At 37.8% G+C, this 27,320-nt stretch overlaps 2 protein-coding genes across 6 annotated transcripts in view; one reads left to right on the forward strand and one right to left on the reverse strand.

The window, feature by feature from the left end:
* The window catches only part of LOC106156472 (dynein axonemal heavy chain 12), a 43,975-nt gene extending 19,959 nt beyond the window's left edge, over nucleotides 1-24,016 (reverse strand). For all 4 annotated transcript variants that reach the window (XM_087014762.1, XM_087014763.1, XM_087014760.1 and 1 more), the window contains exons 1-45: nucleotides 23,831-24,016; nucleotides 23,279-23,526; nucleotides 22,957-23,047; nucleotides 22,638-22,664; nucleotides 22,189-22,378; nucleotides 21,782-21,857; nucleotides 19,909-20,067; nucleotides 19,618-19,701; nucleotides 19,173-19,284; nucleotides 18,594-18,939; nucleotides 18,242-18,333; nucleotides 17,808-17,986; nucleotides 17,337-17,472; nucleotides 16,992-17,117; nucleotides 16,520-16,726; nucleotides 16,098-16,219; nucleotides 15,565-15,847; nucleotides 14,931-15,116; nucleotides 14,311-14,511; nucleotides 13,795-13,989; nucleotides 12,814-12,935; nucleotides 11,986-12,545; nucleotides 11,571-11,700; nucleotides 11,008-11,203; nucleotides 10,638-10,730; nucleotides 9,933-10,325; nucleotides 9,509-9,738; nucleotides 9,007-9,193; nucleotides 7,787-8,011; nucleotides 7,372-7,554; nucleotides 7,015-7,140; nucleotides 6,499-6,687; nucleotides 6,053-6,201; nucleotides 5,551-5,689; nucleotides 5,045-5,211; nucleotides 4,471-4,663; nucleotides 4,056-4,261; nucleotides 3,689-3,763; nucleotides 3,370-3,457; nucleotides 2,790-2,968; nucleotides 2,290-2,482; nucleotides 1,861-2,022; nucleotides 1,253-1,581; nucleotides 868-1,030; nucleotides 134-613 (exon numbers count right to left, since the gene is read on the reverse strand). In XM_087014762.1, coding sequence (XP_086870888.1) covers nucleotides 134-613; nucleotides 868-1,030; nucleotides 1,253-1,581; nucleotides 1,861-2,022; nucleotides 2,290-2,482; nucleotides 2,790-2,968; nucleotides 3,370-3,457; nucleotides 3,689-3,763; nucleotides 4,056-4,261; nucleotides 4,471-4,663; nucleotides 5,045-5,211; nucleotides 5,551-5,689; nucleotides 6,053-6,201; nucleotides 6,499-6,687; nucleotides 7,015-7,140; nucleotides 7,372-7,554; nucleotides 7,787-8,011; nucleotides 9,007-9,193; nucleotides 9,509-9,738; nucleotides 9,933-10,325; nucleotides 10,638-10,730; nucleotides 11,008-11,203; nucleotides 11,571-11,700; nucleotides 11,986-12,545; nucleotides 12,814-12,935; nucleotides 13,795-13,989; nucleotides 14,311-14,511; nucleotides 14,931-15,116; nucleotides 15,565-15,847; nucleotides 16,098-16,219; nucleotides 16,520-16,726; nucleotides 16,992-17,117; nucleotides 17,337-17,472; nucleotides 17,808-17,986; nucleotides 18,242-18,333; nucleotides 18,594-18,939; nucleotides 19,173-19,284; nucleotides 19,618-19,701; nucleotides 19,909-20,067; nucleotides 21,782-21,857; nucleotides 22,189-22,378; nucleotides 22,638-22,664; nucleotides 22,957-23,047; nucleotides 23,279-23,526 — 8,217 coding nt within the window. In that variant the 5' untranslated portion in view covers nucleotides 23,831-24,016. The remainder of the gene's footprint in view (nucleotides 1-133; nucleotides 614-867; nucleotides 1,031-1,252; nucleotides 1,582-1,860; nucleotides 2,023-2,289; nucleotides 2,483-2,789; nucleotides 2,969-3,369; nucleotides 3,458-3,688; nucleotides 3,764-4,055; nucleotides 4,262-4,470; nucleotides 4,664-5,044; nucleotides 5,212-5,550; nucleotides 5,690-6,052; nucleotides 6,202-6,498; nucleotides 6,688-7,014; nucleotides 7,141-7,371; nucleotides 7,555-7,786; nucleotides 8,012-9,006; nucleotides 9,194-9,508; nucleotides 9,739-9,932; nucleotides 10,326-10,637; nucleotides 10,731-11,007; nucleotides 11,204-11,570; nucleotides 11,701-11,985; nucleotides 12,546-12,813; nucleotides 12,936-13,794; nucleotides 13,990-14,310; nucleotides 14,512-14,930; nucleotides 15,117-15,564; nucleotides 15,848-16,097; nucleotides 16,220-16,519; nucleotides 16,727-16,991; nucleotides 17,118-17,336; nucleotides 17,473-17,807; nucleotides 17,987-18,241; nucleotides 18,334-18,593; nucleotides 18,940-19,172; nucleotides 19,285-19,617; nucleotides 19,702-19,908; nucleotides 20,068-21,781; nucleotides 21,858-22,188; nucleotides 22,379-22,637; nucleotides 22,665-22,956; nucleotides 23,048-23,278; nucleotides 23,527-23,830) is intronic.
* A 57-nt stretch (nucleotides 24,017-24,073) lies between these two features.
* Nucleotides 24,074-27,320, forward strand: part of LOC106156480 (IQ motif and ubiquitin-like domain-containing protein) — a 34,878-nt gene continuing 31,631 nt past the window's right edge. Inside the window, exons 1-4 of one of the 2 annotated variants that reach the window (XM_087014765.1) lie at nucleotides 24,074-24,225; nucleotides 24,890-25,923; nucleotides 26,266-26,400; nucleotides 26,917-27,084. In XM_087014765.1, coding sequence (XP_086870891.1) covers nucleotides 24,906-25,923; nucleotides 26,266-26,400; nucleotides 26,917-27,084 — 1,321 coding nt within the window. In that variant the 5' untranslated portion in view covers nucleotides 24,074-24,225; nucleotides 24,890-24,905. The remainder of the gene's footprint in view (nucleotides 24,226-24,889; nucleotides 25,924-26,265; nucleotides 26,401-26,916; nucleotides 27,085-27,320) is intronic. The other variant, XM_087014764.1, reaches the window with a different exon arrangement.

Below are 27,320 nucleotides of genomic sequence, written 5' to 3' on the forward strand. Positions count from 1 at the left end.
TTTGAGTTCTATTGGTTAAACTGCTATTCAATGACTTTATTTTTACAAACAATCAAATAATATCTTAATCATAAACATCTTTACATCATATATGAATGATTGAGATTAAGCTTTAAACAAAGTGATAACTCACTGGAATATTATCCTTGTCATATTCCTTCAACATATTCAGGAAATTCATGTCACCAAGAAGTTTCTTGGAAGGTCCCCAGTAGTCAAGAATCTTCTTTCCTGAGCCGCCAGGGTCGTTTATTTTCTCTGGTTTGATCTCTTTCATGACACAAACGCCCTCCATCACAAGTTTCACACCAGCGGGAGGATTCTTCATCGACTTCACAATCGTAATGTCTGCTGGTTTGAGAGTATTCAAGGCAGAAATGGCCGCCTCCAAAGCAGGGATAGCTTCGGCCAAGTCACCCTCACATTCTTCTTTAAGAGCCTTGGCAGCCGTGGCTTGCTCGTTAGCCACTTCCTCGTCTGCCTTCACTTTGATACTGGTCTCCTCAACTTCTACGGATTCTTTCTGGATGATGACCATCATCTTGGCGTTTTCCTCGGCAGCAACAGCCAGCTGTGGCTGAAGCTCTTCTAGCTCCTTTTGCATGTCAGCAACCTGGCAAAGCAAACAATTATTTGCTATTTTCTTTCAAACAGAAATAGAAATCTCATTTCAAATAAAATTTTGATTAGCCGTAGAAATGTTTCACTAGCACCAAAGATGGGTTACCATGGCCAGTTGATCTGCAAACTACAACACACTTCATAAACTAATCCAATTTTCCATGATTTTTCCTCTTAATTTCATCTTCCCACTCTTCTTTTACAAAGCTAATTATAATAAACTTAATTTCATCATATTATCCTCACCTGAGAGGCAGCAAAGGCCAGTTTCTCCAGCCCCACTTCGTACCTCCTCTTGGCCTTCATGGTGGTGTCCTGTTTGGAGGTGAGCAGGTTCTTGAAGGAGTAGATCAGCTCCAGGTATGAGGTCGGGGTCACGTAATTGTGTCTGCCAAGCTGCTCCAGGAAACTGAAGATAAAAATTGGATGATTAAAATTGTGATAGTTAGAAAAGAAAGAAAATTGCCATCAGAGCTGTGACATGTTGTGGCAACTTGAATGAAATCTTTCCTTTCGTATGTTTTTTAAACAGAATAAATAAAATCATTACTGCTGTAAAAAACAAAACAGAAAACAAAAGTCCCATCCAAAATCAAAAGCCAACAAAAGTGAATGAAGTCCCCCTGCCCACCTTGCAGAGAGATCAGCGGCACTGGTGTGAAAACTTTTACAGATGGTGACAATCTCCTTCTTCCAGTCCTCTTCAATGTCTAGGACCTCCAGGTACTTGGAGGCCACTCTCTCCAGTGCGTCTTCCGGCCATGGCTGGAACCAGTCGATTGTGCAGCAGTTAATGAGGGACGGGAATTGGCGAAGACGGTTACGGAAGGCGTCTCCGATTGGACTGAAGGCGATGACGATGTGGAGATTTTCGCGGCAGCGGTTGACGAAGAAGGCAAACAAGGCAAGTGGAGTGAACTCGGCGTTTTTGTCACCGGCTTGAGCAGCAGGTCTGACCAGCTAAAATGAGATAAATATATTGGTTAGTTAAAATATCTGAATGAGCTTGTACATTCATAATATCTTTTCATTTAATTATTTCTGTACAAGAAATGCACATTCATCATAATACTTGTACTGAAAATATAGGTTAAGAAAATGACAAAGTGCTCTTAAATACTTAATACACATTTATGCACACATATGCACAAACATGCATACACACACATATCTGCACAGGCAGATACACATATACACAAAACACGCAAACTGAGATCAACAACAGTAACAGTGTTCTACCTCCATCAGTTCTGCCTTCTCATCAGGAGGGAAGAGGTTGGGCACCTCCCCAGCATTAAGCAGGCCATCTATGTCCTCTAGGAAGGACTCTTGTTTGATCTGAGAGTCTGTGATCAGGAACGTGGTAGGCTTGCCCTCTCCACCGGCCTTCTTCAGGACAGTCTGCAGGAGGGGGAAATAGGATTTGTGAAACATGTGTCACCATATTGTTTCACTTTATTGATTTATCTTTTTATATTCTAAATCTGATGCACAGAATTAATAGACAGGTTTTATTTTATACATAACTGTTTACAAATGGACAAAAATCCCTCTTGAAACTCTTTAAAAAATTTTTCAGTGACTGCAAAATTGTTTTAAGGGCCTACAGAAATAAATAAATAAATAAATAAATAAATAAATAAATAAATAAATAAGAAGTGCTCTAACCTTGAGGTCCTCCCTCCACTCCTGTGTGCCATAGTTCTTGGAGATCTCTGGCTGGAAGAGTCCGTAGCCAGCCATAGCAGTGGCCAGTCTGGTCAGTGACTGGCGTCCACTACCTCCCACACCCACCAGGAGAGCATTTCCACCTGGCACACGCAGGATACGGCTGATACGAGACAGGTGCTCCAACGCATACCTGGGGGAGAGTTGAAGGGAGGGTTGTTAAGAATTAAGGTGTACTTTGACCTTGATGGTCAAATAAAGCACTCATCACCAATAAAGGTAAACTGTGTAAACGTCTAGTTTACTAAGCATTTATACAAGTTTTTTTGTGACCATCAAACTGTCTGTTTACCCATGTGGTGCACAATAGCATTTATTAATACCATATATATTAACCAGCAAGCTCATATCAAACATTCAATGTACACATTACAACAAATACATCTCTGAAGCTTGGATTAAGAAGAAAGAAAATGAACCAAAAATCAAAGATGGTTCACCTGAAGATGACCAGGTCCATTCTATTCTTATGTGTCTGGTTGTACTCCTCCAGGGCACCCTCTGCTATAGTGTAGAAGGTATCCAGGGAGGACACCTCCTGGTACACACGATCCTCCGCGTCTGCGTCAGGGTTCATGTAGTCACCAAACATAAGACTACGCAGGTCTGACTCTGCGAGCTGGAGAATAAAGATTAACAAATTACGGAAAGGCTGGGAATTCACTCTAAGACATGGTTGTCTTTTACAGCAGTTTCTGTTACCACAACAACAATTTTTGTCACAAAATCTGATGTAACATTTTGATCAAATTGACTTTTGAAAATGCAAATTCATAGCAGTAAACAGGAGGGGAAAAGTTGTTGGCTGATAAATATCTATCACCTGTCTGCAAGTCATGAACATGAGGTGTGTGACTGGTTGTCTCCACAACACAAGTTGTATGCCGAAAGGGGGGGATTTATATTTCAAATTGTTCTTTCTACAGAGGGGAATAACTGTTTGATTGAAAAAAATGGGAATATCACCAAATCACTGTTTTAAAGATGAAGATGATTTTTATATTCCATCAGAGAAATTACCTTTCCTCCCTGCCCCCCATTAGCCAGGTGTTCAAACACTGCATCCATGCTCTCCTTGAAGTGGTCTTTTACCATCTCTCCTACAATCCTGTTAAATAAAAGAGCATATTTATAACAACCCACTTACAACTGGTATAACATGCTTTTTTAAACAACATATTACTGTCTTTTTTTTAACAATAACAAAAAACTCATACAATTTTCAATGAAAAATGTACCATGAACATCCATAATTTTTTTCACTAAATCAGTTCTATTTATGAAATTCCCTAAATATGACTATATTTATCTACATGTTGAAGCTATGTTGGTGACTTACTTGAAGAGCCACGCTCTGTCTTTGTCATCAATGAGACGGTCATAGAACACCCTCATCACCTCGTGGACCCACAGTCTGGAATGATGGGAATATTAAAGGAAATTAAAGTATTTTTTCAATTAAAAAAAAATTTAATGTACCCCTGCTATTTATCTTTCCCTGTCTTGTCTCATTTGATACACTTTTGCATATAGCAATTCATTTTATTTCAAAATATGCCTCATAGGCAAGTTATTTCCCTCTATTATCTCTCTGACAAAATCGAATTAAATAACTTCTTGTGCACCAATAATTCATGGTATTCAAAAGTATATTTTTTTCAGTGACCTAATTGAGTGACCTATTTATTCAACCACCATGACCCCACCTGATCATGACCCTCTTGTTCTCGACCTCCGTCTTCTTGATCAGACAAATTCCCAGCACCACCCTGGAAAAGTCACGCAGGTTAAACAGGTAGTGCGACTTGGCCGGTGTCGGCAGCAGGTTCTGCATGGCTGCCTTGTAGATGTCCAGCGTCGCGTGGACGATCTGGTTGCCCGTGGCAAAGAAATCTGGCGGGAATTCTTGTCTCTGGAAAGGAAAGAATTTGACTTTGATTTTTTTTACAATCATTTGGGGTTACATTTCAGCATGTAGAGATATTATAATGTTTTATAATTTGCCCCTTATGTTTATGGTATCTCTCAAGTTAACACTTTGCTCATGACAGGACAACAGGAAAGTACTCTGCATGAAACAAAACAGGTGCACAAAATTCAAGACCACTATCTTGTACCTACCCTCAAATATGTAGTCAACAGAGCAGAGAATATCTTGGTCATAGTTTCATCATTAAAAGGCGTGATGCCAACAATGTTGAAATGTCTCATGAATCTGGGAGTTACTTCATTTCGCCCGCCACCAGGGGGACCCATGGCTGCCAGGAAAAGTAGTTCAATCAAGACAATCTTTGTGGTGTCTTTCAAGTCATACCTAGGAAAAATCAAGAGGCAAAAATGTTTACCACATGGGCGTGTATGTATGCAGAATTTATGCAGAATTTTGTACCATACCAGTCTCATCTCTGTTTGAAGTAAAACAAAGAAAAGCCACTGCATTAATCAGACACTGTGGCTAAAAAATATGTGTAAAAAGTAATTATTCAATACAAACTATCTTTCCCCTAAGTACATTTTCTTGCTTCTATATAGTAGTTTCAAAACACCACCTACCTGTTGCCAAACAAATGTAGATAAATTCTTAAAATTAAAAAATAAAAGAACTGCAAGGTATCAAACCAATATAGCAAGGAAAAACAAGTTCACTAAAAACAATTATGAAGTTGTTAAAAAAAATCTTAATAACCCCCCTTACCAGTTCCCGTGATCAAAGAACTGCCTCAGTAACTCAATGGGAGGCTGAGCTCCGTAGATCTCCTTCTGGGGCATGTTCAAGTCATCTACGAAGATGACGGCCTTCTTCCCAACCTGGGGTCCAAACACACCCTTCCTCCTCTTGTCAAGCCTGGACATGATGATGAACTGGAATAAGAAATATAGCAGCTGGTTAAAATATTGTTTATTTATGATTTCCAAAGTTGCATACTTCTTCTGATAAAATGGCTAAAGTGGAAACTTGATGATAATTTGCTTTCATTGTGATGTATCAGTGAGATTCAAATATATCAAATGTGCAGAATACTTTTAACAATCTACACTATGCAAGTACCAACACTGAAATATTACACATGATAATTTAATAAAAAAATTTATGAAAAAAAACCTAAAAATAAATAACTAAACATTTGTCACTACTTATGCCATCATTTCTTTAATCATATTAAAACACATGACCAGATTCAGCAATGAAATCCTGCGTACCTGTGTCTGATTGGCGCTGGTCTGAGCAGAGAAGTTGACAAAGGCCGGCATGTAGCTCTCCTTGGACAAGTTGTTCATCATCTTCTCCTGGACGTAGGCACTCTTACCTGTCCCTGTGGGGCCAACAAATAGGATGGGTCTGAAGGGAGAGAGAAGAATAGAAATCAATAATTGATTGTCACAACTATAACATAAAGCATAGAAAATAATGGTAAAATACATCTTAAAACCGAAGTATACTTATCAAACCTACACATGCTCAACCACTATGAAATTAATAAGAAGATTAAATTAGTCAGACATCCAAAATTGTATGATAATGACAAGCCTCAGCACCAAAATCACAATTCTTTGCCTTCAAGTTTGCTATCAGACAGTGAATTTGATTCAGGTATCTGCAAGTCAGCAGGCTAGTATCAAGTACATGGGTACATGGTGTTATTAACATGAACCGCTTTTTTGTCACTTTTCTCATTTAATAATCTCCATTTTTTTCACTTACTTCTCATGTGTGATACAGAGGTCCATCAGGTACGTGTAGCGAACCGTGTCCATGGTAGGCACCAAGATCTCACGGATCTTCTTATTGGCTGGAAGGTCAGAGCCTTTGACAAAGTCATTCCAGTGTCTCCACTGGCCGCGAGCTTTTTGCTGGAAATATCACAAGACAAATTAGCAATATAAGTAATACCTGCTATAGGGGTTAATTACTAGTAGGTTACTTTGATGAACATATTTTAAAAGTAGAGCTTAATGACTAGAACAAATATATGAATAACATTAAGTACCTAGTAAGCCTTAGTTTATAAAAACTGTTAAATATTGAGAGTCCTAGGATTTTCAAAACTGAATAATCAGTGTAGATTCAGACTGGAACTGTATCATTCTTTGTAAAAAAACTTTAGCAAATTTTAAAGCAATAATACGGATGTATTATCTTCTCCTTACCTCAAACATGTAGTCATAGACCATCCCGTTGTCAGGGAGAGGGATGTCCAGCTTCCCCAGGGACTTAGGGATGGGGTTATCTTCCTGCTTGCCTGCCAGAAGCTCACGGAAGAAAACATCAAACTTGGCTCGGCTGTCGTAGTCTGCAACGCCACCTATTGACCAGACGGCTGAGAAAATGATGGTGCTCTGGAAGAAATGTGAGAAATAATATTAGGTTGATGCAGGATAAAAATTGATTTTGATAATCCTGATAACAGGGTATTACAATATTGCATTTTATCACCGATGATAATTTTTGCTGTTAGCTGGTGCATACCATTATAAACTACTGTAAAAAACAATTTCAAAGCTTATTATGAAAAAAAAAATGTCATTTAAAAACTATTTTCAAGACAAAAGTTGAAATAATTCAAATCAAGCAAAATTTTTAGTCAAATTCCATACAGCATAACAAATATATTTCTGTAATACTTTCTACATAGATATCTATGAGTGTGTATATATTCCACGTACCACTAGGTATCCTCTGATATGTTTATTCTCCATGGCATCTTCCTTATTGACCACATCATGCATCAACATGTCAATGAAGTTCATGAAAGACTTCACCAAGTTGGCCATCTGAGTGGGACAGTACTCCTGGAATAGAGAGAGAAAAACAAATAAAACAATGAAAGAGTTATTGTGCAATGCTTGAAAATAACTTTCTGTGACAAAAATTCCAAATATTTTTAATACAGCAAGACGCTGCCGCTATCACAGACAGTTACTGGCACCAAATCACTACCAGACTCAATTAGATGAAGCACATCAAATACACATTGCATTTGCAAAACATCATTCTCTGATGAACATTAAAAAAATTCATACCTTGCACTGTTTCCTCATGAACTCCAGACAGGGGTCCACCATCCACTCAAACATCTCCTCTATCAGCTCCGACTCCACCTTGAGGGGCTCAGGGAGAACCTCCATCCACGACTTCCTCAGCGGTCTCCAGCCCAGGGTGGTAGGTTCTAGGTACACCATACCACACCTACTGACTGTAGCAGGCTGTGAGAGAGAGAAAGGGGAAAAACTGTTTTATAATGTCTGTGTTAGTTGAAATAAATAGATATAACTTCATAGGTAGTGTTTTAATACCTAGGAAGACCTTGATCAATTACTTTCTCATTGGTACTTATAATTAACGTGTGGAAAATAACTAAATACACAAATTACTAACATAAAAATATTTCATCTCGATGCCACTAAGTTGTCTCTAGAAAGCAATGACTCAACTTACAGAGGCCACAGACAGATCCATGGTCTCAAAGATCAGACTCATGGGGTTGGACATCTGAATGATCTCTCCACTCATCAGACACAGCTTCTTGTTGTCATCCAGCACCGTGTTCATGTTCTCAATCCACACGGCATCTACGGGACCGTCAAAGATGACCCACTTCCTGTCTGGCGTGTCTGTGGAGGCAAACTCTCTGAAGGTGTTGGCAACAATACCATCTGTCCACTGGAAGTGGTGGAAAAATAGGAATGTGTTATACAGGGATAACTCTGATTCATTAGAAAACATGTCTAATATTGAATGACAAAAATTGGAAATAAAATAAATCTTTGTTTCTTAGAAGTATATAATTTTGACGATATGTAATACTTGTATATTAAAAGACACTGTATCTGTAGCTACAAAATTGCTTAATATATTAAATCTCTAGCTTCACACTGCACCTTTTTTATAGAGGACAAACAAAATGGATAAATTAATTCTTGCAAAATATACTCCTAAATGTAGTACTGTTGTCATTTTGTCATCTTATCATTGCTTTATTTCCATATCTTTAACACAAAACACAAACTTCAGGTGCAGTTAAAACAGGAGTAGGATGGATGAGGCAGTAATATGAATAGAACAGAATCTTCATGCAGAAATAACCCATATTTTTCCCCAACAGAAAAGTTCTCTTTTTTTTACCAAGAGAAGTGTTTATACAGTCATTTGTGCAATAAAGTAATTTAGCCAGCTATAAAAACAAATGCTTTTAAATAAAATAAATATATTGGTCTAATGTCTGTGTCAGTTTTCATGGAGGTCAAGTGTCATGTGACCCTTGTCTGAGACAGTCTACAGTGCCATCTATAGGAGGTGTCTTAAAAAAGTACCAGCCACATGGTGGGCGGCTGATGTTTGCACCATTTACCGTGCACGAGAGACCTCTACCCTTACCTTGCCCTTAAATATTGAATTCTTTTGACAAACAAAGCAAATTTAGTCATTTATAGAAACTAATGCGTTTTTGGTATATCAGTGTTGCATATTCTTATTGTAAAATGCACTAAGAATGATGTTATTATAATTCAATTGTAAACATCAATTACATAATTTTTTGATCAATCAAGAAATTGTCACCTGGAAGCAATCAAAGTTAACAGATATAACACTATAAAACTAATGAAAAAACATAGAAGTTCTCTTTCAAGATAGATATTGACTACAGGAGACCTCACCTCGTGGGAGACAGGGTCAAACTGTCCATACAACTGCCCCATGGTGATGGACTTGGGATTGATGACCCTGAACATGACCTTCTCATACTCCTCCTCATGTCCCGTCTCATTCAGCAGTGTCATGGCCTCCGCCAGCACATTGAGGACCACCGTCTTGCCACCAAATGGTTCTCCAACCAACATGAATCTGTGGAAAAAGATATGACATTATATTACAGATAATATGTTGTCTGTTTGAAAATTAATTTTTTCAACTCCTTGATTCAAATGCACCATACATATTTATTATTATAACTGAAAAAAACTCATATACAATTCATACAATTATACAGATTTTAAAACATTCTTAGTTAAAATATAAACATGCTTAAATAACAACTTTAAACAATAACTTTGTGTGTGTCACTATATTTCTGATATCTATGTCTTAACACAGTGGAAGAAAAAATACCCATATACCCAAATATTTTTTCCTCTAAAAACTAAACAACTCTCTACTCACCCGTGTCTGACGATCATCATTTCATAAGTCTGGATCACTTTCTCCAGGAAGAAGTCCACGGTCTGGATGTGGCGTTTCTCTGCCACCGTGGAGACGGCGTCTAGGAATACCTTGTAGTCTGGCTTGGGCAGGACGACCCCGGGGAACAGATCAGAGATGATACCGTTAAACAGGGGGATGTCGTGGGCCAAGAATTTGGGCAGGTTAACGTCAATGATGGACCTCAGCAGCTGAGAAAAATAAAAGAGAATACTTTTATCATTTCACATGCTTTGCTTTTGTTGATCAACTGCAGAAACAAAAGGTTTTTTAAAAAACTGTCCATTTCACATTATGTTATACATTATCAAGAAGTATTAACAGGATAAAACATGTCACTGAAATTGATTTATAAACTTTGTACACTTTTATCTCTTCTGCTTACCAGTATATTTTCATTCTCATCAGGAAATTTGAGCTTGAGATTTCCAGCAGCTGACAAGACGGCTTTCACGGCTCTCATACCATAATCATAATGGAACTGTGACGACAGCTGCTCAGAACACAGACGATATGTCGTCACAATCTTCACTGCCAAGTTACGGGCATCCAAGAACCCGAACGAGTAGAGGGAAATTTCACCAATCATGGCGTAGTCCGGCACCATCATGGCTACAGTTCTAAAGAGAACCTTGAGGTTGTCGGGGAGCTCGGAGCGTCCTGCGTACCCAGGGTTCATTGTGATGCAGACGTAGCAGGTGGGGACCAGTTTGAGCTCTGTGCCCTCAAATATGAAGGTGTCAACATTCCCCTGTACTGCTCTGATGATACACAAGATCTGGAACAGACAGGGGGGGTTAGGATAAAAATGTCTAAAAAGCATCCATGAAAAATAATATATTATTAATCCATTTTTTTCTGTTGTCATGACTGGAAAAAATTAATTATTTTCAATTATCAACTACACTCACCATATGCAAGTACAACTGCAGTGCAGACCATTTCATAATATATATTTTCTGGATTTTACATATGTGACATATCTCTATTCAAAATTTTTTCCTCAAAATTAAGTACTCTTGGTCTACGAAAATCTATAAAACTTATATTTTCAGATTTATTACATACAGTATCAGAGTTGCCTCCCTACCTGTTGTGCCACTACAGACAACACTTCCAGCTCTATTCTGTTGAACTCATCAAAACATGCCCAGGCACCTGCTGAGGCAAGACCTTTGAAGAACTGGAAAAGACAATTGACTTCAATAATATGAGAGTAAAATAAACTAATTTTCATTGATACATACTGTAACACTTTCTACATGTATTTATGTCTTTTAACAGAATTTGTAATATCAGAAGGAAAGTCACAGTTACCGTCCACAGAATGGGAATCATCTAAGATATCCCAAAGTGTCATGACTTAGCATAATTAAAACAAAATTTAGAAGGTCCAGTAGCTTCAGATGATTTCCCTTCCACATTCTATTTTCCTGTACTTCAGATTCAGTCTCCCTTACCTTCCCCATGGCAATATAATCCAGACCATCTGAGCAGTTGAAGACCACACACTGCACCGCCAGGGCCTTGGCGAGATCCTTGGTGGTCTCTGTCTTTCCTGTCCCTGCAGGACCTTCAGGGGCGCCGTTCAGGTGGAGATGGTACGCCCCTATCAGGGTACGGTAACATCTGTCTGTCAGTGGGGTGATCACAAGACTGGAATGGAGATATGTAGGATATTGGAGATAACTTTCTTTATTAAGAAATTTCTTTGGAATCAAAAATTGTGGAATATGAAGAAAATCAAATAAAAAACAAATCTTTAGTCCCAGATACACAATTTGTAATCAAACGAGTTATAAATAATTTGTGAACTGATATCTGTTACATAAATGAATACTGAGTATAAAGTAACAAATATTCATACTTATTTAATAGAATATAATTTACCTGGCCCTGACTGAGGAATACAAGTCTATATTCTTATATACTTGTAAATAAATCAATTTCAGAAGATACAAAGAACATGGTAGTTACATTGATCTATATCAAAATATCTTGTGTTTAACCACCTATTGCTTACCGTGCTGAATTCCCAAGGTATTCATTGGCGTAACTGACCGTGGCATTGGTCAGCTTGACCTTGACCCTTTCATCTATCCAGTAATATCTGAGCTGGGCCAGCCACTGGAAGTCATTCTCTGAGGACACACCTGGGATTGGACAAATCAGATTTTATTTTCTTATTGAATGCATTTCATAAGAGACTTTTGTGTCTGTGAAAAGAGGAAATTAAAGTTATTTTCTTCTTCCAGAACTTTTGATACATCTAAATAAAGGTACTACCACCATTTTATGTATATGACAAAAGAAATTGAAAAGAAAAATTACAGAACATAAAATATTTAAATAATCACAAAGTAAAGTACTAAGATATACAAAAACATAATCATTTAGTGGTGTATTTGTAGTAAAACACCTTCCTATCCCTCTCTCACCTTTGTCGGCCATTTCCTTGGTCACATCTCTGGCGTGGACATCAATGACCACCAAGGCTCCGAGGGTCGTCCTCTGCTGTTTGGTCAGTTTTCCTCTGACTAGATCCACTATATGGGCCATCTGCTGCTTTAACTTCTCCCAATAGTCCAGAAGACCCTGCGGACCCCCTTTAATGGCTTCGTGGATCTCCAGGGTCCAGAAAATTTGGGACACGGCCAGGACCACCTGACCGGGCCAGTCCAGGACCCACTTTTCACGGGCCGTAGTTTCATAGGCCTCGCGAGAGTCAGCGATGACGTCCCTCACGGAGACCAACATAGTGTCCTGTACCTGTAGCAGCCATTTCTCCACGGCGCCTCTTGCCTCAGACGTAGAGATGACTTCGCTGAGTTTGACTTTCTCCCCCTCACTGCTGAACATGCTGTGGATGTCCAGGCTTTTGTCAAATTCTAGTTTTGCGATGCCTTCAAAACATTTCTTCAAGTGAGGCTGCACACGAGTTGGGTCTTTAGTCTCGGACAGAATCTCAAGCATTTCATCATTAGATAAGAAGAAGAACCTGGAATTACGTGATTAAAACAGAAATAACTAAACTTTTTTGACACATTTTTGTACCAAACATAACATTTTCATTTAGTTTAGACATAGCATCTAAATTTAGCTTATCATCTATCATAATCTCTCCTGCAACTTTAGTAGGATTTTTGTAGGATGTTTCTGATAATATCCCAAACAATTTCTTTTTAATTATAGATTGCAAATACAAGTAGTTACAGAAAACAACCAAGAGCCATGAACACCCATATAATTTCTAAATCAGTACCCACCTTGGAAAGAACAATCTCTTCTTCTCCAGGTAGGCATTCAAACCCTTGTTGATCTTGTCCAGGAGAGCATTGCTGTCCACTAGTTTCTCCAGAAGTCCATTGAGACTGGTGGCTGCCATCACCTGGACATGGACAAACAGGGGTTATAGCACTTATAACAAAACAACTTGTTTGCCTCATTTGCTCATTACATTCTATTTATACAGATTACCAATATCTTTATGTACAAATGATACTTTTTGGCATTATTCAGATACTTAAAAATTGATTTTTGAGCAAGAGTTTTTGAATTTCAATAATTCTAAGAATTCATAATGTGGAATTGTTTGCACCCAATTTTTAAAATAACCGTTTTTCACAATTTCACATTTTTTCTTACAACTTTGTTTTCTAAAACCATGTTATTACAATATTTTTCTTGAGAAAACTTATAAAGTCTAGAAATTGGTATACAGTTTACTTACAACTATTACAATAAAATTTTAACAAGACCCATGTTAGTAATGCTAAAACTAAAAGTCACCAGAGAGAAGTCAAAGAAGATAGAAAAGCTATAGTTACCTGGTCCACCTATGAGATGAAGAGAAAAAAGAGAGGAAAAGATATAAGACAAAGAAGCAGAGCAAGAAAAAATCTAGACAGACTACAAGAAAAATACTAAGTAGAAAGCCAAGAGAAGTGAGACCTGAAGCAAAATATTCTACATACATTGGCCTTTTTAAAACCAAGTATATGAAATGTAAAGAAGGCAATGGAGCAAGTTCATCTAATAAGCTTGTGCCTCTAGCAGCTAGGGCAATAGCAGGAGGATTCACCTGATTTCTAGTTCTCATCTTTCATGTTTTGATTGCTTTAGCATGTGGCAAAGATGTTATAAACTTGATGCAAGCTAAAGATGACACTCTACTACTGTTATTAATTAAAATGCATATGCCAGACCTGTATGAAGTAAATCACAGCAAAACCCCACCAAAACCATACCTTGGGATCCCTGACAGTGTGCTTCATCACATCCTTCCAGTTTCTGTCGACAGTCTGGAAAAGCCGTCCCTCCTCTGGCATCTGTGACATGATGTCCTCGGAGGAGAAGATGGGCTCCAGGTAGAGCCACTGTGCCTGTACCTTCAGCCACTCGTCTATTGTCTCCTGGATACGCATCAGACGGTCCTCCCATTCCTAGAGAGTGAAAAACAGGTCATATTTTCTAGATACAGAAAGATAGATTAATAACATTAAGTCTCATTTTGTCATAGTGACAATAAAAAATATCTTGGAGTGGTGTGTGTTACTTAACAGGGCCACCATTAAATAGAAATAAAATAGATTTCTTTTCATATTAAAATAAATTACTAACATAACTCAATTAATCAAAATACCATGCTCACTTAAATGATAGCAAAATTAATCGAGCACTGAATATCGTAATACTTTGTCAAAATATATATCTTGTGAAAGAAGACATTCAAAGATCTATACCACCCCTTAACCCATACGGACCTTGATTTCTTTCTCAAAAGGCTTAATGAAGGGTGACCCTCTGATGGTCTGTGTCTTCACAATCTGGTCGTCCAGCATGGTCTGAATCTCGTCCACAGAGGCCAGGATGCTGATCCCAGTGTCTCTGTATGCTGTAAGGCTGAAACTGATGTCTGCCCACTCCTCCTGCATCTTTAACATGGCCTTCTCAAGGGAGTGTTCCTGAGGGGAGAAGATTTGATTTGTAATAATAATAATATTGCTACACAAAAGAAAAGGTATTATATTGAAGCTGAATCCTTAATGTGGGCTTCTCTGGGTAGTGTTCCTTAGGGGAAAGTATTTGGTTTTGATAAGATTATATAATACAATATAGGACTTATATTGAGGTTGGAATTTAGTAGTGAAATTTTGTAGTCTTCTCCAGGGAGTGTTCCTACAGTGTTCCAACAGTGTTCCTATAGGAAAGTATCTGGCTTTAGATAATAATAACAATACTATAATGTAATCTGATAATAATTATACTGATACTTTTCAACTTGAACAAATCTATTTAAATATATTATCAAATATCATCCTTAAGAAAAGTGGATTTAGTTGCAATCTTTAATTCTTTTCAAACTAATAATTTCTGCCCATACCTTGGTGGCCGCAGCAGAGATCCCCTCAAAGCGTTCCATGTACTCATCCAGGTTCTGTTTGAGAACTTTCCTCAAGGTGGAGCCACTGTCTGGAGTGATATCAAAGCCTGCTATTTCAGACATCTTGGCCCAATGGCGTTCACGTATGCCTGGGTTACAGAGGATGGACACCACAGGGATGTACTCCTGGAAGATTATAGTAAATGGGAGAATGTAACTGATGAACAACAACAACAAATACTGATGTAAAACAAGTGTTTTAGTGGCCATTTTAGCTTCATGTCCCTTACAAAGTGGAGTATGGCAGATCACAGGTACAGGTTTGTCACTAGCTGAAGGGTGGAGTTTAAAATGCACTTAAATGTGGAAGTAATCAAACAGCAAAAAAGGCTTTTATATGACAAATTACACCTTTCTCAACTGTTTCATAAATTGATAATTCAATGCCTACAAGAAATCATTTTTCATACTATGTAGTAATAAGTAAAGGACCTGGTTTTGTAAACTCATGTTTGTTGGTAGACCAACTGTGGGTAACAGACATTCCCTTTCACTGCTAGTAATACCTAACAGAGTTATTAATTACAGCTATTAACACTGTGTATCATCAGAGCCCAGTCCACAGGACACCCACCTTGAACTCTTTCATCTCCTCCTGTACTATGGAGCACACCTTTACGGCAGCAGGGGGCACCACTTTGTCCTCGTCCTCCTCTTCTTTTTTCTCCCCATCCTCTCCCTCCACCTGCGCACGACGCCGCTTCTTCTTCTCGCGGTCGCGCTCTTCCTTCTCAGCCAGCATTTTCTTGAGTTTGTTGTTGAAGACTTTCTGTATTTTGTAGATTTCTCTGAAGTATTCGTCAGCTTCGGCCTCGATGGCTTCAGAGTTCAGGTCCAGGAATGCTCCATCCATCCACCTGGGAAAATAAAACACATTTTAATATTACAACAAAAGTAAAATGTTACAAAATATCTTGCTTTTCTGGGCTCTGTTTAGGATCACTCACATATAATATTATATCATACTCATTCTGTAAATTTTTTTTTTTTTAAATATGAAATATTCTTAGTAACAGTATATTAGAGCATGTCTACTGCCTGCAACTTATAGACTACGCTAATGAGTTTATTTTCGGTGTAAAAAATGTTCACCAGCAGCAAACCTACTTTTTGTTGGCTTTCTGCCACTTGAGGACAATATTGAAGAGCCTCTGGAAGGGATCAATGGCCACCTTGATCTCGTCCACGTCAGGATACGTACTGATAGGATATTTATACAGGACTTCCTCCTGAAATGTTCACAATGATAGAAGGATTAAAAACTGTTAATAATGATATCTAAATTTACTGGTGTAATAAAATTAACAGTAACTTTAACCAGAATAGATCAAAAGAAGTCCTTTATGCAAAACTGACTGTAAACTGAAAATGACAGATCTTAAAATTAAAGCTAGTCCTGTGGACTAACTGAACAGATTTTTCAACTGGTCCTTCAAAATTCTATCAGTCATGACAATTAGGGCCAACAAATTCAGCAGGTCTGATTTAACCCCAGCTAAGAAATCACTGTCCTGAGCTAGACCGCCTACCTTGTTAACCCACTCAATAGCCTCCTCGGCCTCTGTCAACCTCTTCTGCACAGCTCTGACGTCCTGGACGTACTGCACCATCATGTCCATCTCCCCGTAGTCATTGAACTCGTCTACCCTCTGTTTCAGTTTCTCCAGTTCCAGCATCAGTTTCTCCTTGCGTTCCAGGAGCTGCCTCTCACCGTCTTGTCTGGACTTTTCAACAAGCTGAAAGAAAGAAGTTTTGAGGAATTTAGTGGAAATTTCATTTGAAAACACACAGTTAATGACTATCTGCATAGAAATCTATTGAACAGAAACTTATGCAGTCAGAAAAACAGTTTTGGTTCAAAATTATCAATTTTCTTTTTTTCTACAACTGTAAAATGAAATGTTAATAAGGCTCCATTAATATTTCCACAAATTTTACATTCATTCTCTGAAAAGCAACACATTTTCTATAAGATTGGTCCTGACTGATGTTCTATCTCACCTCATCATTGGCATCAAACACTGGGTTGATTCTCTGTGGCCATGTGAGCACTTCACTATTAAGGTCAAGGTCCTCTTGAGAGAAGAAGTACGACTCCAGGAGGTAGTCCAACCTCTGCTGACATTCCTAGAGAGCAAATGTAAGAGGTGATTTACACATTTGTTCACTCATGGTAAATGTTTAATGTGCATTTTAAAAGTTTTTCATGTTATATGAACATGTTCATATAGATCAATATAAAATGAGAATGGTGTATTTCTATTTCTGTTTTTTCTTTGTATACATATATTAAATCTATAAAATGAGAATGGTGTATCTCTATTTGTTTTTTCTTTTCATACGTACATTAATTCTCTCTCGTAGTTTTATCATGCCAAAGGTCCTGGCCTGTTCCACGAAGGCCTGCATCTCCATCAGGTCCTCGCTGGTCTCTGGCTCCTTGGTGGCACGTGCCTTGATGTCTGCAAACTCATCACAAATACTGAAATAAAGGAAATATACCACATTGATATGACAGTATAAGAATGATAAATTATGATCATAAATTTTGACAATAGCCATTTAGTGATTCTACAGTACACATGGTTCTTGTTTAGATAATTTTATCACATATCATACAGAAATACAATATATTTCCACGACATAAAAAAATGTGTTTAAAATTTAGGCAATTAGCATTAAGATATTTGCATGACATGATTATAATAATGGTGTTTAAAATTTGGGCTTTTAGTATTAATGGGTTTGACAACTCATTAAGAGAAAAACTGTCTACCAATTCTTAACAGTCTTCATACAAAATCCATTTCAACAGACCTTGTGTTCTCAGTCCTGTGGTCCTGAGCCATTCTGTTCAGCAGGACGTCTGCCAGCTCCTTAGCCGCGTCTGCCAGACCTCTCTTCAGGTCCTCACAGTCCAGGCGGATCATGTCGAAAGTTTCTATACTGGGCAGACTGAGGATCTCCTTGGCCAGATTGCGGAAATGTTCCACATACTGAGATAAAGAAAACTGATTGCATCAATGTTTAGTAAATAAATTGAGGAAACATATTATAGGTAACATAACTGTTCTATTATGACTAACATAAGTTTCAACTTGAACACTGACAGCAGTACCTTAACATGCTTACTAAAAGCTTTGAAATGAGAGAGAGAGAGAGAGAGAGAGAGAGAGAGAGAGAGAGAGAGAGAGAGAGAGAGAGAGAGAGAGAGAGAGAGAGAGAGAGAGAGAGAGAGAGAGGTATATTACCTTGCAGTACTCATGGAAGGAGTGTTCCTCTGACATGAACTTCTGGATCTCTGCCATGTCTTCTCCATTTACAATATGGCTGAACCTGTCCACTACAAGTAGACATAAAATATTAGTACAATAAATCAGTGAGAGAATGTATTCAAGGTATAAAATGTTATTTAAAAATTGCAGAGGTGACCAAGACACAATTTATTATCATTTTTTTTTAAATCTGAAAACAATAATTTTAAAGGTGAGTAGAGCCATTATAATGTGCTTTTGTGGGAGACATTTACCTACTTTGAAAAAATAACCTACTTTCACCAGTATCAATCACACAATCAATCATGTCTCTGCCCACAAAACTTACCAAAGGACTGCAGATGTGCGTTAGGCTCCTCAAAGTTTCTCTTCACAGCGTCTCTGAGCGTCTTCAGCGCCCCCTGGACTAAATGCTCAGCCACGTTGGCGTTGATATGGTTGAGGGTGTTGCCCCCAGCCAGCCAGGAGGACACGGTGGGGACCTGCTGCATGGTTTTGGTGATCTGGTGAACAACAAACAAGATCAGCTCCTCCAGGTCCTCATAGGCAGGGTAGAACTGCATCTTCTGGTCGTCAAAGGTCAGCTCCATCTTCAGGATGGGCAGGTGCTCCTTGTTGTCCACGTCAAAGAGACAGAGCCAGCCACTGATGGTCCTCACTAGTAAGTCTTTCATCTGGGGAGAACATTGAGGTGATATGTACATTAGGAAATGACTTTATTTATTTATTAACTCACTCTCTCTCTCTCTCTCTCTCAGACAAAATTTATCCATGAATCAAGACTGCAAACTTGCAGAGTTTTTTCCAAAATCAAGAAAAAGCATGGCAAGGGTTCTATGTGATATTAATCATTTATTACAGATCAATAATCTATAACAGATCAATAACTGTTGTTGGTGGTTCTCACCTGGTTAGCCAGCAGTGTGGACACACAGTGGTAGAAGGACTCCAGCCTCTCTCCTCTCATGTCCTTGGAGATGTTTTTGTCAGCAAATATATTAATTACATGAGGGTACCAGCTGAAATGATGATTCAACTTGTATTCACAAATATTAATATGTAGTTAAATATTTATAGAACTTCAAACACTGGAATAAATTGTGTTAACTTTATAGGTGTCTTGTCCATCTAATATTACCAAAATTACAGAAACTGTATAATTGCAAAATTTACAAATAGATTAATTCATCAAAGTAATCTATCCCATTTCTGCTTGTAAGGAAGCTGATACTAATCATGGAACCTTTAACTGCCCAGGTTAAGTAAGCGTACAATAATGAATCTTAAAATGAATATCACTTCAGCCCAGATATCTGAAATGGCAGCCAACTCCAAGATGGCCGCCAACCTACCTTGCCATCAGCTTTTCCTCAGCTCTCTCACACTCCAGGATCACATTGTTCCTCAGCACTTCAAAGTCCATTGCACCCTGTTGTCTGAGAGAGGAGAGAAAATATAACAGGTAACAAATTTACATCGAAAAAGTCAAGTTGAAAATGGTAGCAATTAACAAAATAATATTACCAATGTACAAGTGCATGCAAGGTAAATATTTAATGTGCCTCAAAGATGTAATTTTTTCTTTAACAAATCATCATTTTTTCTGTAACAATCCTATCCAGACACCTTGTGGGGTAACTTACCTGTAGCCAGAGAAGTCCACTACCAGCATGTTCCCCAGGGACTGCTGACACAGGTCCAGGACTTTCTGTAGAGCAGGGTGGACAATGTGGAGGTTAGACCTGATGTTGTCCTTAGCGGCCACGTAGTCCTCATGCCACGGCCGAGAGTAGTCCAGGCCTCTGTGGACAGATACAGTGGGTAATTAGCTAAATTTATAATCAATTCGATCTAGGAACATCCTCATTTATAAAAGAAAAACAAAAAGAAAATTTTCTTAGTGAAAAAACATACAAAGTGTTCAAGTGTGTTTTCATTTTCTTTTTTTAAAGGTAGAATCCACATCTTGCATTCACCAAACACATGCTACCACCATTCACAAAAGCATTCACCCATGCAATTAAATAGAGACAAAATACATAATATACAAAGTAGCACATGTAAATAACCAAGACATGATTATTTTTAGCTACTATAATCATAAAACATATTTTAAATCTTTTTATACAAAGACAAGCAGGCATTGCCCAAAAGCAGATGCCCAAAACCTTGGAAAATGAGAAAAATAGACAAGGAAATTTACATATGGAGCCTTTTTTCTCCCGACCATAGAAATCCATACATAAAAAAAATTGGAACCCCATCCCAATCAACAAATAAAAGAACAGAAAATCTTAATAGCATTTCACTACACCTAAAGCAGAATATGTCAGAAAAATTGCAATAGTATGCACTTACAAGAGGATTCCATAAATAATAAGCTTTAAATAAGTTTTTTCATCTAATGCAATCAACTCATATATAAATATTCAATGTTATACTTCTTATGCGTCAAGTCAAATTTCACACTATGACAATTGGAACAAAATAGGATTACATAAAACAGGATCCCAACATCACAGAAAGCTATCAAACTCTTTAAAATGCACCATAAAATAAAATACAGCAATAAATGAAAAAAATACAAGTAAAACAAATAAAAAACAGCAATTATACCAATATACATACACAAAATAATACCAAGTTGTTTTTTACGAGAAACAAAATGCACCCATTATGCCATTTACCCATTAAAATGCTGCTGTAACTCAATCCTGTGTGGCAGCAAGCTGCTTGTGATAAAACATACAACATGTGTTACAAAAAGGGGTTAAACATCTAACTCAGAGTGAGGAACTTAAAAACTGGGAAGATTCTGTACCTCAGAAATGTGAGGTGGATCATTAATCGTCTATATGAATACCAGTACAACATTTCAGTGTCTTAATAAGATAAAAATGAGACAACAACCGACTCAGAGGGAAAGTGTACAATGTCAAACAAATGCCTGTTATCTCAATACGCATGCACGTGTTTTGGTGTTTTTTAAACTGCCATTGGGTCCACAGTGGCTATATGAAAAGGTTTACTCCAGAATTGATACTTTCATCTTTACACAGCAGCAGATATTCAGTACAACATGGACAGTTACACACAAATACCACCCGAACTGCAAAGTTTATTAGCAATGCTGTACTCGTCATAGGCCCTTTTCACATTGAATGGTATACTCCAGCAATACTGCTGTACTGATACACTTTGAGAGATGGACAAGTTATTCCATAAGAGATGCACTATACAGCAGGTCACAAACTTGTGAAAAAATAGTGAATGGAAGCAAAAACCCTGTAGTGTATTACATGTTCAGACCTCTTAAGGTGCACCATTATAGCTGTATTGTGAAGTATACTGCTCCATATAGAAAAAGAACCACACATGGCTGTTTGCAGTGAACTGCAGCATATAGGCAAGACAAAGTCTCCCAACACATTTTGTAATATATATAAATTCAAGATAATGGCATTTCGTCATTTTAATCTTGATTAGTGAATCCAGTCAAAAAGAAGAGTGTCTTACGTGGGTTCCTCTGGCATTCCACCAACATCCTCCCCCTCCAGACCTTTCACTGCTGGCTTGACCAAGGCTAGTTGAACTGGAATATTAAAATATTTCATCAAAAAATATTCACAACATTAACTGTGGTATTTGAAAGCCAAGGTATATTATGGATAAATTATTTCTGAACTTGTCATGTTGTTTATCTAACTAAATAAAAGATATATAGTAAATGTTAGTTCAAATGACGGTCAAAAGCACTTTGAAATTCTTGCTTTAGGTAATCTTTTTTACCATCAACTCTGAATTTCAAGTCAAACCAATGATAAAATGATTGAGAAAATATTTCTGGTGTTGGTGTTTCTATTCACATGTCAGAATGGTCCAATAAACATGTATCAATGTACTAGCCACCACCACGGCCCTACCTCGTGACATTTTCATGCTGTTTTCAAAGTTGACCTTGACCTCCTCAAAGGTCTCCTTGACCACGTATTTCATGCCGGGCAGTTTCTTCAGGTGGTCAGGGATCATGGTGAGGATGTTGTCAAACCACTGCTGTTGTATGGGAGTGGCTGGGGCACTCTCAACACACTTCTTCATGAACTGATAGTTGATCTGAACAATGATAATAAAAAACTTTTGAATGATCACATACACTCAAAAAATATATATATGTATTGATGATATTATTTTTATTAAAAATTTAATTTAATTCTTCTGATCAAAGAAAAAACATTCAACCAATTCAATATAAAAATTAGAATAATCTTCTCATCTATATATATATTACAAACCAATAAAAATTATTTGAGCTAAAAATGTTCTTAGTTTAACCATTTTGAATATATAATTTTAACTGAAAAAGTAAACTTACCCTGATTCTCCTGTCCTTACTCATCATCTACATGTGGGGCAAAAAGGAAAAAAGAAGGAAAGAAAAAAGGATGTAACTTATATAAAATGCTGCTGGGACAGGTTGAAATAAAATTTATTACACAGGCTACAGAAACTTAAAGTTTAACGTGAACAGGACTGTCAAAGTATCACACTATTAAAGACTAAACTTGACACAAAATGATATGTGCAAAGTGACATATAACTTTTCTCCTCCCCCCCCATCCCACACACACAGTCTGTATTTTACACCCATTTAGTATCCGCCTTTGAATAAGGTATAAAAACAATGCACTCACCTCAGCAGGGTAGTCTGGTAGCTGGTCTCCTGGGGGAGTTCTCGCATTGATTTCTGCCGTCTCCTCCATGGCTTGGTATGCATTGTCTTGACTAGAAATAATTAAAACAATATTCTTTAGCTCGTTACAAGACCACTAACCATGCATTGCTGGGAATTTTATTAAGGACAAATTAATCAAATGCAAACAAGATATCCCACTATTAAGTCATGCACTGACAAACTAATATTCTGAAGTTCATTGCTTTACAAACGAATGTAAAAGTTAGCTCCCCTAATGTGCTAAATGCATTGTGTATTTTTTTAAATCCAGTTAAACATACATAATCCTTTTCAGCAACTCCTGTCTGTGATCAGCCATGCGGAATGTCATCAGTTTGCTGTTTGCATAGGGGTCATCTCTGACACTGGGTTTTTCTATCGGAGGCAGTCTTGGTATCCCGTCTGGGCCTTTGCCTCTCCATTCTGTTCGGGATCGACTGCGACTGCTGTTGTGTCCATTACTCACATGACCAGTTCCATTTGGTGTATGTCCGTTTATTCCATTTGTGTGCCCATTGATTGATGTCATCTGGAAAATTTGAGAGTTTCAGTTGTTTGCGGATAGCACAGTTTTATTTTTAAGAGTAAAACTTACTCAGTAGTCTAATCTTAAATGGTATTTTTTCGTATCCTTATTTAATTTAACCTTTAAAATGAGTATTTTACTCGTCTAATAAAAAATAAAATTTAACAAAGAAGCACCCAAGCAGATTTAGCACTGTAAATGCAAGTGAATATGTGAAATAAATAGATGCATATCACGTCTTGCGTTAATTTTTCGGTTCTAAGGCAGCCATTTTGAAACAAATCTACTTTTGATAGCATCCACTTACCTTCGTTTTTGCGGCTTGATGAACCAATCAAAGGGGAAATTATGGGTAAAATAATATAAATCTAATCGTATTCTATCGTTTTTCTGCACACATGTTTCGTACGTGCATATATACTCTACAAAATCCACTTTTCTTTCATGCACTTTTCGACTCTTGTTGTTATGGACGGAATCGAATATGGCCGAATATTGTCGACAGAATACGGGAACCCCTTATCTTAGCGACTTTGTCATTGGTCAAGTTCCCAAGCTAAGCCAATGAGATATCTCCGTTCATAACCATGAGCTCGTGTCCTGGCAACCGAGACGTCACGTAAACAATAAGCTAAAAATTAGGTCAACGCGAATGCAAATGTCTGCAGGGAAAGGACGAGTGAATGTATAGTTAAAATACAGGTATGTTTATCGTTATATTTATATGATTTTTGTGTATGTTATAATTTCATTTATATATTTGATTAACACTCGATTGTCAGGGTATGTTTTTGATATTTAAATGTCAAATTCTGAATTAAAAATCGTAATTATTGAGGCGAATATCTGGATGGTGACTGCCATGTTTTCATTGATTAGCCACGTTCATCTTTGCCAATTTCAGTGACATTTTGGCAATAATCCTATGATTTTACTCTTTTTTCAAATTAATTCTTATTGTGGTTTTTGTACGACTGCCTGAGGTACTGATTATATTAGTATGGGGATAATGCCTGCAGGAGGGATAAAAACACTGTGTTGGCGTACACTAACAAATTCTACAGATTTTTAAATCATTTTGTCACCAAATTGAATTTGAAGAGAGTTGTATTGCCACAGCTGTAGACAAGAGAGGTTATTGATTAGTCCCTGTACTGTATTGCAATATTTTACATTTCACATTAAATTCAAGATTAAGATTATAATTAGAAATTACTGTCAGATATATCACGCAAAATAAATCACTGTTATTGCAAGGTGTTATTAACTGCAGGTTCATTTTTGTATTTATAATTTATTGACGTTAGAATGTGGTTAGAACTAAATTATATTAATTGTTACTTAATGAGAATTTTTTTTTCCACAGAAAAAAAAGAAATATCATGGCAGACCAGGAAGAAACTGCTCAGCCTGAAGCTACAGAGGAACAACAGCCAGCTCCTGCAGAAGAGCAAGCTCCAGAGACACAGAATGAGACAGAAGAAACTACTGCTACGGAAGCAGCAGAAGCAGCCCCTGCAGCAGAGGCTGAAGAAACAGCACCTGTCACAGAAACAGCAGAGACAGACCCTGCTGCAGAAACAACAGAAACTGCAGCAGAGCCAAATGGAACTGAACAGGAACAGGCAGCAGCCACAGAAAATGCAGAAGGAGAACAAGAAGCTGCAGCACCTGTAGAAGGGGAACAAGAGGCTGCAGTAGAAAATTCTGCAGAACAAGAAGCAGGAGAAACGCAGGAAGATACAGGTGATGCTGCGCAGACATCAGAAGAAGTTAAAGCTGAGGACACGGCAGAGGCACCCACCACAGAAGAACAACCAGAGGGTGAGGGAGTGGAGGAGGAGAGCCCCACTGCAGTTGTAGAAAACACAGACACTCAGGCTACTGAGGGTGAGACTGAGGCTGCTGGAGAGACACAGGAGGGTGTAGAGGAGGGTGCAGAAGAGGGGGCACCACAGGCTGAAGAGGCTCCTGAGGAGGCTCCAAAAGAAGGAGCTCCAGAGGGAGACGAGGCCACACCTGCAGATGATAAGCCAGCAGAGGGTGAGGCACAGGAGGAAGAAAAAGCCGAAGACGGTATGGAGACTGCAAAAGCCGATGAAGGAACAGCAGCAGCAGGAGAGGAAGAACAGAAAGCTGAGGAAGGGGAACAAGCAGATCAACCCACAGAACTGGCTCCTCCGGCTCAGGAAGGAGAGAGCAAACCAGCAGACACTGAGGGTATTGCTGGGGCATCAGAGGTCAGTCTGGGTGCCAAGGGTCCAGAGCCCCCCACCCCCACCCCTGAACCCCAGAAAGAGAGTCATGGCACAGAGACCGTGGAGGGGAGGGACCAGTTTGAGGTTGACCCCCAGGCTGTCTCCCCCAGTCCTCATGTTAACCTGGATGCCAATGTCACAGGTAAATACACTATTCAGGGATGTAATTTTTCCTTTTTTTTCAGATTTCCATTATTTTAAAACTTTGCTTTTTCTTTAACTATTTTTAAAACTTGATAATTGCACAACAGCGTCAATTTCAGATCCCCCCTCCCCCTACAAATCATATCTCTGAAAATTGTTTTATTGGATATTTTATTTTAAAATATATTGTGCATCGATATCTTTATAAAAGTTTCTGTCACACGTTAAAACATTTTAAAATTAGAGTACTGGTATACTTGAATTAGCAGATATTTTATATTTGAAAGTGTGTGAAATCTATAATGTCAAAATTATTATTACATTTTTTTCATATTTCCAGTAAAATTTGTCCTGATGCCCAGTGGTCAGGTGGCCACTCTGGCCTGTACTCTTGGTCAGACACTGTCAGAACTGAAGGCACATTTTGCTGCAGAACTGAAGATGCCAGCAAACACAATCCTCCTCATGTTTGATGGTGAGTGCTTGTCATATAGGCATTAAAATCTCCTGTCTTTAAAAAATGTCAAAGAAATTAGAAAGCTAAAAATATGATATATGTGTCCCGACTTTTGAAACAGTTGCTATTGGGTTCTCAGTACTGTTAAACACACCTTGTTCCTCTCTTTGAATGGTGCATTTGAATTGACAGCCAAGATGAACATCTGAAATACAAATTTGTTTTATTTTTGTTTAATTAATTAAGAGTAAACGTGAAAGTGTTACTAAGCATTGATATCACTGACAAAATCTTTTCCTTTGTGATGTCATAGTTATGATGTCACAAAGCAAAGACTATGAGGTCACAATCAGTCAAAAAACTTAGTAACATACAAGTAAAAACAAAACAAAATGTCCAAAGTACTAAAATGAGGTAAGGTTGATTAATTCTTCATATAGGATAAAGTCAATATTATTTATGGTAGCACAGTAAATGGAAAGCTTATTGTGAGTACTTGCTTTTATTGCTCTATTTTTTTTTCAAACATTTAAGGTAAAAACATGAATGATAAGACCACACTGGCAGACCTTGGAGTTGGTCCTAATGGTACGGTACAGCTGGAGATGCAGTCAGCTGACCCAGTAAACGCCCCCATCAAACCTTACAGACCTCGCCAAGAATACCACATGCCTGACGTCATCACTGTCAGGGTGCCTACAGGTGAATGATGGCTACCTTTTTAAATTGATTTTTATTTATTTATTATTTTACTTTATTTATTTGTTTTCTTTTAAATGTTTTCACAGTTGATTTCAGTAGGTGTGAGAAATGAAGACAAACATATGGATTCATTTCTCATGCAATGAACTCTTTTGTACTTTTATAGAAATAATTTTTTTATGATTTGAAAAAAAAAACTTGCGTATATTTTTATGAGAAATATTAGAATACCTTCA

The sequence above is a fragment of the Lingula anatina genome, chromosome 6, assembly GCF_051362555.1.
Source record: "Lingula anatina isolate TDL-2025a chromosome 6, LinAna3.0, whole genome shotgun sequence".
Classification (NCBI taxonomy): domain Eukaryota; kingdom Metazoa; phylum Brachiopoda; class Lingulata; order Lingulida; family Lingulidae; genus Lingula; species Lingula anatina.